General features: G+C 53.6%; 1 protein-coding gene across 1 annotated transcript; it reads right to left on the reverse strand.

Annotated features, from left to right (window-relative positions):
* Nucleotides 1-1,024: 1,024 nt before the first annotated feature.
* E2F1 (E2F transcription factor 1) lies at nt 1,025-11,519 on the reverse strand. Its single transcript, XM_079784920.1, has 7 exons — nt 11,138-11,519; nt 6,154-6,244; nt 5,553-5,772; nt 3,915-4,067; nt 3,158-3,272; nt 2,841-3,063; nt 1,025-2,728 (listed from the first exon to the last, which is right to left on the reverse strand). Exons 1-7 carry the CDS (start codon nt 11,390-11,392, stop codon nt 2,481-2,483), a joined length of 1,305 nt encoding a protein of 434 aa, XP_079641046.1. The 5' UTR covers nt 11,393-11,519; the 3' UTR covers nt 1,025-2,480.
* Between the last annotated feature and the right edge of the window lie 775 nt (nt 11,520-12,294).

The following is a 12,294-nucleotide window of genomic DNA, read 5'->3' on the forward strand; positions in this document are numbered from 1 at the left end:
ACTGCCCAGGCCGGCCACTAACGCCCCCCCAACCCGCCCCGGGAGCCTGGTGAAGCACCTCCAGGGCGGTTCCCAGGCTGGAAAGGGGGAGCAAACTTCATCCTGGGAGTTAGAAAGAAGTGCACAATGGAGATGCCGAACACCATTCCCCTTGGAGGTTCCGCCACCAGAGGTTCCTGGACAGTGGCCACCGCAAAGGCACCTCGCTGGAGGTCTTCCCCACTGTCCGCTTGGGACAGACCACACAGCCAGGAACAGAACGTGAGGGGCTGCACATGCCCCCTGGTAGGTCCCACACCATTATAGGGCCAGCAAACCAGCACAGTACTGTGACACGCTATGGGTAAAACCCCCAAGTGAATTCACCTGAGCATCTGTGTCCTCTTCGCAAAATCGGGGTAATAGCAGACACTCCATAGAATTGTGAGGATGCAGACTATAAAGGGCTTAAAATAGGGACTGGCTCAAAGCCCACCTAAGGGTTCGTAAAATAGGTGTGTGGACACCTTCAACTCCATCCTCCCCTCTGCCATTCTCACCCCCCTTCCCACAATTATATCTAAAATATAAAACAAGACATCACTCCCCAGACTCATCGGTGAGTCTTGTCCCCTGAATAAAGCCCAACTGAACTCTCCACCGGGGTCCTTACCCCAGACTCCAGCCAAACCTGATGCTGTGCCCTGCGCCCTCCTGCTCCAGGGCCTTTGCCCACACTGCCCTCTGCCTGTTGTGTTCATGTTCTCCTCTTCAGTTAACTACAGCTCTCATCTCAAGCACTCTTTCAGGAAGCCCTCCCCGATTTTGTGCAAGTCCCTCCGACAGATTATGAGAGCCTCATGAAAGGAGGGAACTCGTGTCCCCAGAACTTGAAAGATCCTGACACAGAATTGGCCAGTTGTGATTATTTGTTGCAAGTTTACAAATGCCCAGAAACATAGCAGAGCAGCTTCTCTGGGGCTGGGGAAAGAGGGGGAGTTCCCATTATTGCTCCATTGGATCAGTTTTTAAGTTAGGACAGAAATGGTGGTGATGAAGCCTACCCTTCTTGGGGCTGTGAGGCTCAAATGAAATGAAACTAAGTAGGGACAGGGAGAAGGCAAGTAGAGAATGGCTGTCCTAGCTGGTTTGGCTCAGCGGATAGAACGTTGGCTTGTGGACTGAAGGGTCCTGGGTTCGATTCCAGTCAAGGGCACATGCCCAGGTTGTGGGCTCGATTCCCAGTAGAGGGCGTGCAGGAGGCATCCAATCAATGATACTCTCTCATCATTGATGTTTCATCTCTCCCTCTCCCTTCCTCTCTGAAATCAACAAAAATATATTTTAGGAAGAGAGAATGGGTATTTTCCCAGCAATCTTGACCTTTCCCACCCTCAGATTTGCTCCCAGTACACAATCCCAGAAACTGGCCCAAACACCATCAAAACATTTATTAAAACCAAAGCAGAAGGGAACAGAGCTGTTAGGAAGGCAAATCAAAGTGCACATTGGAGGATGGAGCAGAGCAAGAAGTGGAGTGGAGGGGGGCACTTCAAATGCCACAGGAGGGGCCCCTGTGGGCTGGGCTAGGGGAGAAGGCCCTTTACCCACCCCTCCTGCCCACCCTGTCGGTGAAGGTCCCCCACTCACCTCTCCCATCTCACGTCCGTCCTGGGGGGCAGCTGGAGCCCTGCAGTAACCCCCTGGGGAGGGACCACCCCCTTGATCCACCCATGGCTGTCAGTCAGTCAGTTTCCCTCCCTCACTCCTTCTCCCAATAAATAAAACCGCTTAGGCCTCAACTCCTTCAGAGTGGGGCAAAGAACAGCTCAGGGACCCCTGCCCTCACTCAGGGGTATAAGGAGTTGGGACATCAGCCCCACATCCCTCCTACCCTTTGCTGGTGCCCCAGGCTTGCCAAAGAGACCTTGATAAATAAATAACGCTCCATTAAAGCTTCAATCAGAAAAACCTTTAAGACGACAGAAGTGCTCTTGCTGTCCTGCAAACAAACAGGCCAAGGCCTCACCACCTGGCCTGGTCAGCACGCAGGATTCGGGGGCAGGTGGCCACCCTGGGCCTTGTGGGGCCCCTGGAGCAAGGAGACCAAAAGTGCAGTTAGAGCCCCCACCACACACACACACATGGACTCATGCACACACGTGGACACACTGGGACGTGTTTTCAATGCACGCACAGATGTGTTCACCTTCATTCCCCGGTACATGCACACACACATGCCCACACACCACTCACCCCGTGTACACACGCTGGGTATTGGGTGCATGCACACATACACCACAAACAGAATCCTTCCCTTTCTGGCTTGCTCAGCCTCTTGGCAGTAGCCAGACTCCAGAGCTATAAGCCTCTGGAGATAGAGAAAAGGGGTATAAATTAAACATTTCCAATCAGGCTGGGAGCATGGCCAGGAGCAGGGGGCTCCAGGACTGCAGAGACAGGGTGGGCATCTCAGGAGGCCCTGGTCCCCATAAGCCCTGTCAGAAATCCAGGGGGGTGAGGTCCCCAAAGTCACAGTCGAAGAGGTCTCTGATGCCCTCGCCCTCCTCAAGGCCAAAGTGGTAGTCGAGGGCCCCATGCGGAGGAGACAGACTGATGAACTCCTCGGGGAGGAGGCTGGAGAAGTCCTCCCGCACATGCTCCAGGAGCGAGTCGGCTGCCACCAGTGGAGACAGGTGGTCTTCATCCACGGCAGCCCGCAGGCCACCCATCCGGGAAAGCAGAGGTTCTGGGGAGATGGGGGAGCATCACAGGCCGGAGATGCCCCAGCAGGGGGGGCAGAGGGGGCTGTTAGGCCTGCCCACCACCACCCTTCACCCACCCACCCACCCTTCACCCACCTTGTTCCAGGCTGAGCAGGGGCTGGCTGGAATCCATGTCAGGGGTTGAGGCGAGAGATGATGATGGTGGCGCTGTGGTGGTAGGATCAGCTGCCCTGTCCTCCTCCCCAGTAGCTGCCCCTTGGGACGGGGTCTTCCTAGGGCTGATCCCACCTGCACTCTCCTCAGGGCACAGGAAAACATCGATGGGGCCTTGTTTGCTCTTAAGGGAGATCTGAAAGGTCTGTGTGGAGGTGGCAGACAGGGTAAACTGAGGCTCAGTTGACCACTATGCCAGCCCAGCCTATCCTGGTCAGACCTGAGATCTCACGCCTCACCTCTGAGGAGTCCACGGCTTGAAGCTGGGTCTCGGGGGGAGCCTTGATCACCATGACCATCTCCTCTGCGGGGTCTGCAATGCTACGAAGATCTTGGCAAGTCACGTAGGCCAGGGTTGGTGGAGTCAAGAACCACGTAACCTTTGACCTCTGGGGGCCACCCACTCAGACATCTAAGGTAGCACCCACACTTGCTAAAGTCACTCCTGCCCTCTCCATCCGTCACCTGACACATAGTTTGTGCTCAAGCCTATCTCGTGGCCCTGAGCCTCAATTTCCACATCTGTATGACGAGTCCATTCTGGTGTTAAGAATTTATTCTGACTCATGATCATGTTGTCAATTAGTGGTTGTTTCCAAAATTTATAAACATAATTTGGGTATTCACTTAAAAAAAAAAAAAAGCTTATTTCAAAATAAAGTTTCTATTTTTATGAATGATAAAAATTTGTATCTCTAATCCTGAAGCTACAACCATGTATTGAATCACTGTACTAAGTGCTTGTTGTTATTGGTACCAGCTTTTCTTGTTTTAATTTAGCAATTCTGGAATTGGACTTGTTTCTCCTTTTGGAGATGAAGCTGAGACTCAGAGAGATGAAGTAACTTGTTCAGTGTCAGTGAGTCAATGCTGAGCCAGGACTTGCATGTAAAGCCAGAGCTCGCTCTCTCCTGAATCCAGGGCCCGGGATAGCCTCTCTAGCCTCACTTGGGTGGGGGCCCAGCCTGCCAGGCCTCCCTCCACAGTCAAGGATATCGTTGGCTGTCGGCGTCCTCAGAGAGCAGCCGAAGTTGAGTGGTACAGACGTGGATCAGGTGGTCTAGCTGCCGCTCATTCTCCTGCAGTTGCTGTAGGTCCTTGGTCAGTCCTTCAAGCCGCCCACCAATACCTACCGTGGCATGATTGCCTCTGTGGAGAGGCACAGGGAGGGTTAACAGCTCCTGCGCCCTCTGCCCAGGAGCCCTGACCCTCTGCACCCAGCCTGCTGCTGCCTCTGTTCTTTGAGACCCCTGCTCCTCTCTTGATCTGGCTCCTCAGTTGGCAAACAGCAGAGGGCTGAAACAGGGCTCCAAGTCAGACTGGCATGGGCTTAAAGTCAGACCTGAATATCTCTACACACCCACCTGTCCCTCAGAGGGAGCCGGATAAGTAAATGATGGCACAGACATGCCGTGAAATACTACATAGCTGTATAAAAGAATGACAACGCATCAGATGTATAGACATAGAAGTATTTCTATAGCATTGTCAAGTAAAAAGAAAAAAGATGCAGAATAGAATGATGTATCAAAAACTGAAAAGGCACTGACCCAGTGATTCCACTTCTGGGTATATATCCAAAGAAATCAAAAACACTAATTTGAAAGAATATACACATCCTTATATTCATTGCAGCGTTATTTACAATAGCCAAGATATGGAAGCAGCCCAATGTTGACCATCAGTGGATAAGTAGGTAAAAAAGCTGTTGTGCATATACACAATGGAATATCACTCAGCCATAAAAAAGAATGAAATCTTACCATTTGCAACAGCACGGGTGGACCTAGAAGGTATTATCCTAAGTGAAATAAGTTAGTCAGAGAAAGACAAATACCACATGATTTCATGTATACTATGTGAAATCTAAAGAACAACATAAACAAACAAAACAGAAGCAGACTCATAGATACAGAGAGCAAACTGATGGTTGCCAGGATGGGAAACTGAGTGAAAAAGCTGAGGGGATTGAGAAATACAAATTGGTAGCTGTGACATAGTCATGGGGCAGTAAAGTACAGATATAGTCAGTAATATTATAATAACTATGTATGGTGCCAGGTAGGTACTGGAAATATCGAGGGAAACACTAAAAAGTATGATTGTTTAACCACTGTGCTGTGTGCCTGAAACTAATACAAAATAATATTGAATACCAACTGTAATGGAGGGGGGGGAGGAAACAAACTGAAAAGGCAGATTTGTCAAGGAGACGGAAGGCAGGATGACCGGGGAAAGACGGAGAAGGAAAAAATAAAACAATAATTAACAAGAATAAAACAGCTATGTTAGACAATCTCATTTCTGGCAACAGAAACCAGAATAGTGGTCACCTGGTGGTGTGAGGGGTGGGCAATGACTGGGGAGGGCACGAGGAAACTTTCTGGGCGCTGGAAATGCTTTCTCCTGATCTGGATGGGGGTTATCCCGTTGAAGTCTGCCAAGCTGCACTAAGCTGGATATGCAAGATTTGTGTACTTTCCTGCATCTGCCACGCCAGGAAAGACACCTTTCCTCTCTCAGCCTGTTTCCCCAGTTATAAGATGGCAGCTGCCACAGTGGGTCTCGCTTTCAGCTCCTCTAAGCTGATCTGACCTGGACCTCTGCCTGCCCTCCTGTTTGACGGGTACCTACAGCCACTGGATGTGGTTCTTGGACTTCTTGGCGATGAGCTGAATGCCCTCCAGGACATTGGTGATGTCGTAGATGCGCCGTTTTTGCACCTTCAGCACCTCAGCTGCCCAGTTCAGGTCGACAACGCCATCAGCTGAGCGGCTCAGCAGCTCCAGGAAGCGTTTGGTGGTCAGATTCAGGGATGTCTCATAGCGCGACTTCTCCCCTGGGGATTTCACACCTGGGGCAGGGGACAGGCAAGACAGGGCCCTCAGCACCACCCACACATCCAGTTGGGCCAGCCTCCCTGGCAATGTAGGGCAGGAGGATGGGGGTGGGGGATTGACAGATGGCTCCTTCCCTTGGTGAGGCCAAGCAGGGAGGCCCTGTGGCTGCTGCCTGCCAACCACAGCATTCCTCTTCAGGCTGGGGAACTCCCCACCCCCAGGGCCTGGGGAAACCATGCCAGACAGACACTCCAGCTGCCCTTTGGGGCCCCCAGAGGCCTGGCTCAGGCCCAGGCCTGAGAGACCAGAACTTAGTTTGCAAGCATGTTTGTCTATCCACACCCCCAACCTGGGCCCAGTCAGGGAGCCTGCACTAGCCTGAGCTCTGTGGGTACCTTTTCCTGGGTGGCGGCCTCTCCCCCGGGCTAGCCCGCTGCTCTCAGCCAGGTATTGATGGTCAGTTTCCAGGTCCAGCCTCCGCTTTACCTATGGCAAAAAGCAATGGGAGAATACTCAGTACCCAGGAGAGTGAGGCCACAAGAGACCTGGCTGAGGTTCCTGGGCTACCCCATCTCAATTTCTCTACTAGGAAGCCTTTGAGTATTAGGGGAGATCCTAGGGCACACAATCCTAGCACACAGGATGGACCACTCACTGGAAGGCAGAAGACCCAAGTTCAAGTCCCAGCTCTACCACTACCTACCTGGGGGCTTGTGGTGGTTTTAATATACGTTCTGTAAATTTTTTGATACCCCTCCTTTCAAAAGATGGAACCTAATTCTCCCCCCTTAAATAGAAGCCAGATCTTTCCAATGAACGGCGTGTGGCAGAAGTGACACACGGTCACTTCTGAGTCTGGATCAGAGACCCATGAGAGCTTCCTCCTTGCTCTTTGGGTCACTCACTCTGGAGGGAGCCAGCTGCCATGTCAGGCAGGTCCTCAAGTAGCTCAAAGGTCAGTCCCAAGTGGCAAGGAACTGAGGCCTCTTCCCAACAGCAACATGACTGAGCTTAGAAACAGTCTCCAACCCTAGTCCTGCCTTCAGACAACTGTGGCCCAGGCCAACATTTTAGCTGCAACCTCAAAAGACACCCTGAGCCAGAAGCACCCAGCTAAGTCTCCTCTGAATTCCTGACCCACAGAAATTGTGTGATGTTTATTTTAAGCCAGTCCAATACGGAACCCCTCGGGCAAGTCACCACCTCTCGGCTTTTATCTATGAACACGGCAGTAGCTGGTGCCCACCATGTGCTTTGCATATAGTAAGTAGTTCATTCCATCTTATAGACCAGCAGCACAATAATGGCCCCATTTTACAAATAAAGCAACCAAACCCAGAGGGGCATAAGGTCATGCAGTCAGGAAGTGGCAGAGCCAGGATTCCGTGATTTAGCTACAAACACGCAAGGATGGAGATTGCCCAGGAAGTCTCACAGGCATCTCAACACACATCCAAAACCAGACGTACCTCCCCTCGCCCTCCTGCCAAGCACAGCATTTCCTGGCAAGGTAGGGCTGAAGGATGGGGGTGGGGTTCCCCAAGCTAGAACCTCATTTGGCCCTGCCACTGACCGCATGGCCTCTATTTGCCAAGAAATCCCATCACCAGAGCACTACCACCTCCCATCTGCACCTTTCAGCCATCTTCCCACTGGTCTCCCCGCCTCCCCTCCACCTTAGTGTCCTCATCTGTTATGGCTTCTTCATATGAACCTCTGCTGAGACATGTTTCTTCACAAACCTGTGCCTCCAAAACTTAGTCTATACTGGTTATTCCCTCCTTCCTGCCCTTCACACCTGCTCCCGAGGGCAGGTACCTTACCCCTTACTTAAGTCCGTAGGATCCTGCAATAGAGACTGCACCTCTCCTCCCTCTAAACTGCCTGGAACCCAACCTTTTCCCACATTGTCTCTCGCTACAAATTTCTACAGATGTGTTTGACTCACCAAGAAGCCAGGGAGTCCTTCAGAGGCAGGCACTGGGTCTAAATAATCTCCATACACAGTGTCTGCATGGGCCCTGGCATCAACAAGTGTCTACAGAATGAGCCTCCCCCCACATGCTGACGGACCCAGACACTCCCTCTCACACATTCAGGGATTCCCGCAGGTGTCCCAGGGTAGAAGCGCTGACACATGCTGGATGCTTCCTGTGTACACCACTAAGGAACCGCTTCCCCTGCATCCACTCATCAACCCTCCAACCAGACTTTGCAGCAGGCGCTATCATGACCTCCACTTCACAAGGAGCTGTACAGTACCTCAGAGAGGTCACACAAGATAGTGAGAGGTGGAGGCAGGATTTTTAATGAGCTGGCAGAGCCCACGTTAATATTCACCACAGGCCCTGCTCCCTAGAACCCAGTCCAGAAGCCAGAGCCAGGCCCCCAAAAGCCAACCAGAATGTTCCCCCTCGCTAGCCTTTCCCCTACTGCCTGAACCCTTAGCAGGACATGCATCCCTTGCCTTCTTCCTGAAGGCAGGTCAATACCAAACTCTAAAACAAGGGCTCAAGCAGATGGACACCCATTTCTGCCAAACATTCTCGAGAGATCCTGGCATAGGGGTCCTGGAAGGCACAGAACACTGGTGACAAAACCTAATGATTCAAAAACCCACCCATGGGAGGGGGCTACAGAATCCGTGGTTCATCCAGACCCTGGAATATCACACAGCTGTCAAAGACTGAGGCAGGTCAACACAGAATCCTCTCAAAGACACTGACAAGAAAAACACTAGGGCCAAGAATGTATATAATCATTTTTTGAATTAAAAAAAAAAGCTCATGAAACCATTGTTCTCTGGTTCCGTTTCTATTATTATAGAATGCATTTCAGGGGTAACCTATGCATAGGAGGGAGGACCATGGGGGACTGTTATCTGCAAAGTGTGGGTGGCGCACTGTTTGAACATGGAAATAAAGGAAAAACTACAGTTTTCAAAATTTTAGAAAAAAACTGCCATAACAACCTAAAAATAAAAATAGGCTTAGGAAAAGGAAAAATGGGAGTTGTGATTCTGCCTCCTTCAACTTTTTAGTCTCTTAACTATTTTTCTATGGTAAATGTGTATTATATTTAGCTTTTTAAAAACCTTTTTATTGATATTTTAGAGGAAGGGAGATACATCGATGAGAGCAAAACATTGGATCAGCTGCCTCCTGCATACCCCCTCTACTGGGGATCGAGCCCACAACCCGAACATGTGCCCTGACAGGGAATCCAACTGGCAACCTTTGGGTGCACAGGATGACGCCCAACCAACTGAACCACACCGGCCAGACTAGTTTGTTTTTTGAAAGCCATGACAACACAGTAGCGGTAGACAGGAAGGTCCAGGAGAGATAGCTGAGTTGCAGAGCCTTGTAAGCAGGAAGTGCTCTGTGAATGCTCACTGATGCAGAAACTGAGCCTGCAGTTTGTTTCAAGAGCTTCCCCCCCAAAACACCAATGCAGTGGGTCAGTGGAGGCCACAACTCATGAATTGGGGGGTTATTGGAGGGCAAAAGCTTCAGCTCCAGGATGGTGCCAGCCCCACTCCTTCCCACCAACCAAGTACTATGAGGGCAGAGGCCCCATACTTGCCTCTGTGCCTAGTACCTCCTGGGTGCTCACTAATGACTGTTGAATGAGTGGAATGCTCAGCCTCACTGAGGCTGCCTCGACACCACTGGAGGTGAAGCAGAGGGCATGTTTCGTAGGCCAAGTCCCTGGCAGTCACTCTGAGCCTGGAATTCAGCTCCCTGAGGGCAGGACCCATAGCCCTGGGCCTGCTGAGTACTTGTCAAGTCAGCTAAATGTAAGTACTTTCCAGGCCCCAAGATGGTACCCCCACCCTCCACCCCCACACCATCACTCATTAGGAGGAAGGGCCCCTGGGCTTCCTTCAACTACTATTAACATCTCTAGGCAGCAAGGCATCCCAATGGTTAGGTTAACCGCTCAGGAAATTTGGACTGGTCCCACCAACTACTAGCTGAATAACTAGGGAAGATTCTAACGTCCCTCGGCCTCAGCGTCCCCATCTGTAAAAGGGGACCATTGTCGAGAGGGTTAAATGAGTTAATTGGGCAGAGTGCTTTGGCACAGAGCCCGACAAACAAAACAGTCTCAGAACAATGGTGCTACTATTATTATTATTAGCATCTTGGTGATTCCGGAAGGAAGGCAGCACTGGGCATGGGGCCAAAGGGGTTAGAGGATGCCTCAGGGACCAGCTGCCACCTCGGCCTCCACCGGCAGTTGAGCAGCTTCCACCTCCTTGTCCTGGGCTCTGCCTCTCCCCTCCCACTTGCTCCAAGCCCCCTGCTGAGACCCTATCCAGCCTGGCCTGTTGCCCCTGCCTGCCAGCCTGTGCCCCACCTTCACCCACAAGCTTCGCCAGTCAAACTGGTCTCCACGCCCTGTCCTGCAGCCCACAGGTCCAAGCTCCAGGCCTCCACTCCCTTCTTCCCATGTAATTCAGCCAGCTCTTCTTGGCCCCCCAATCTGAACTGATCTTGAACCTCTTGTTGCTCAGGAAGCACTTTATCAAGACATCTCCTGGGGATGTTTACTCTCCTAGCACTGGGGGCCCCCTCTCCTGCTCCCAGAGGCCCAGCCCACCCAGTACTTTCAAGGGGTCTGCCTGCCTGATTAATGAGGTTCCATGGCAACCAGAGCCTGGGAGGGTAGAGGGTGGCAGATGGAAGGACAGGCAGAGGGAGGGGAATCAGCAGCTGGCCCAGCCACCCCGCCCTGCAGAGAAGGCCTCCCAGCCAGGCCTGTCCCCAGAGTCCCAGGCCTGCAGCTGGCAGTCGAGCATCAGGGCAGGAAGGAGGGCTTTCTCAAAGGCTCAACAGTCTGGCCCCAGGATGCTCCCCCCTTCACCTCCCCAAGTAGCCATGCCCACTACCAAGCCACAAGTTCTGATCTGAAGCCAGAAGGCCTCAGTTCAAATCCTAGTCTCACCACTTGCAGCCGTGTGACCCAGGGCAAATCACTTTCCCTCTCTGGGCCTCTGTTTAGATGGGCACAGTGACAACACCGAGCTCACAGCCTGGGTTTTGAGCTTTAGCTGGCTTGAAGTCGGCCAGAGGCCTGGCATGCAGGCAGCGCCAGCTGAATACACGTGGGCCATTATTATTACTGAGTCTGACCGGCTCTGATGAGGAAGCTGAGGCCCACAGAACAAGGGAGCAAATACGAACTGGCCCGAGGTCACCTCGAACCCTGGGGCGGGGCCCGGAGGCCCAACCCAGGCTCGGCACCGCCCAGTCCGGCGCCTCAGCCCACCCCTCCCCCGACCCTCCTGCCTCCAGGCCCCAAACCGCGCCCCGCCAGGATCTGCGCAGGGGGGTCCGGGCAGCACACTCGGCCCAGTGTCCTTGGTGTCCGTACCGGCGGGCGGCCGAGCGCCGGGCGCGGCGCGCTGGGTGTGGGCCGGGGCGCCTGCGGCGTGGCGAAGAGCAGCAGGTCGGGGTCGCGGGGGCCCGCGGCGCGCACGGTGGGGCCGGCGGGAGCCGGCGGGGCGCTAGTGTCCTGCGCGGTGGAGATGATGACGATCTGCGAGGAGTCGAGCAGCCGCAGCGCGCCGGCCCCGAGCAGGGCCTCCAGCGCCGGCGCGCATGGGCCGCCCGCGGGGGCCACGGCCATGGCGCTCACGGCCCGCGCGGCCCAGGTGGCAAGCGGCGGCGGCGGCGCGGACCCATGGCGGCAGGCCGCGGCGAGAGCTCGATCCCGCTCCGGATCCCGCTCCGCCCCCGGCCGCCGCTGCCTGCAAAGTCCCGGCCACTTTTGCGCGCCAAATCCTTTTTGCCGCGAAAGAGCCACGAGCCGCCGAGCGCTGCCTCTATTGGCTGTCCAGGCAGTGACGGAGACGACGGCGACGGCATCTATTGGCTGCAGCGTGCCGGACCGGCGGCGGAGGGTGGGATGGGGCAGCGGTGCGAGGAGGGACGGCCAATCGCAGGACGGGGCGCGCGCAGGCTTTGTCGGGGCGGTGCCAGGCGCGTTCGCAATCCCCGCCCCCAGCTGGGGCGTCCCCAGCGCGAGGCGTGGTGGTCCGACTTGCACTTCCACACTCATCACCCTGCTAGTCCCGTGGAGACCTTTTGGACGGAACACCCAGTGTGTACATCTCATCGTCAGCAGACCCTACTTGACCCCCCAGACACCTCCACACACACCTGTAGCCCCAACGCTCTCTGCCACATCTCTAGAAATTGCTCCTCCTCTTTTCTGGGTTCTCAGGCCCACTTCCTATGCCTCAGACACATCTCCCATCCTGAACTTGCCCCACGTATGCCGTTGACTTTAAAGTCCTACCACCGGCCATAGCTGGTTTGGCTCAGTAGATAGCGTCCGCCTGCAGACTGAAGGGTCCTGGGTTCAATTCTGGTCAAGGGCATACGCCCAGGTTCCGGGCTGGATCCCCAGTAGGGGGCATGCAGGAGGCAGCTGATCAATGATTCTCTCTCCCCATTGATGTTTCTCTCTCTCCCTTCCTCTCTGAAATCAATAAACATCTATTTAAAAATATTTTTTTTTAATACTGC

This window comes from Cnephaeus nilssonii (genome assembly GCF_951640355.1).
Source record: "Cnephaeus nilssonii genome assembly, chromosome: 11".
Taxonomy (NCBI): Eukaryota; Metazoa; Chordata; class Mammalia; order Chiroptera; family Vespertilionidae; genus Cnephaeus; species Cnephaeus nilssonii.

Excerpts from the sequence above, each read along its gene's own strand:
- E2F1 (XM_079784920.1), bottom strand. The coding sequence starts at position 11,392 with ATGGCCGTGGCCCCCGCGGGCGGCCCATGCGCGCCGGCGCTGGAGGCC. Across the intron at positions 3,064-3,157 it reads AAGCCGTGGACTCCTCAGAG|ACCTTTCAGATCTCCCTTAA; the intron begins GTGAGGCGTGAG and ends ACCTCCACACAG. Across the intron at positions 2,729-2,840 it reads CCTGCTCAGCCTGGAACAAG|AACCTCTGCTTTCCCGGATG; the intron begins GTGGGTGAAGGG and ends CCATCTCCCCAG.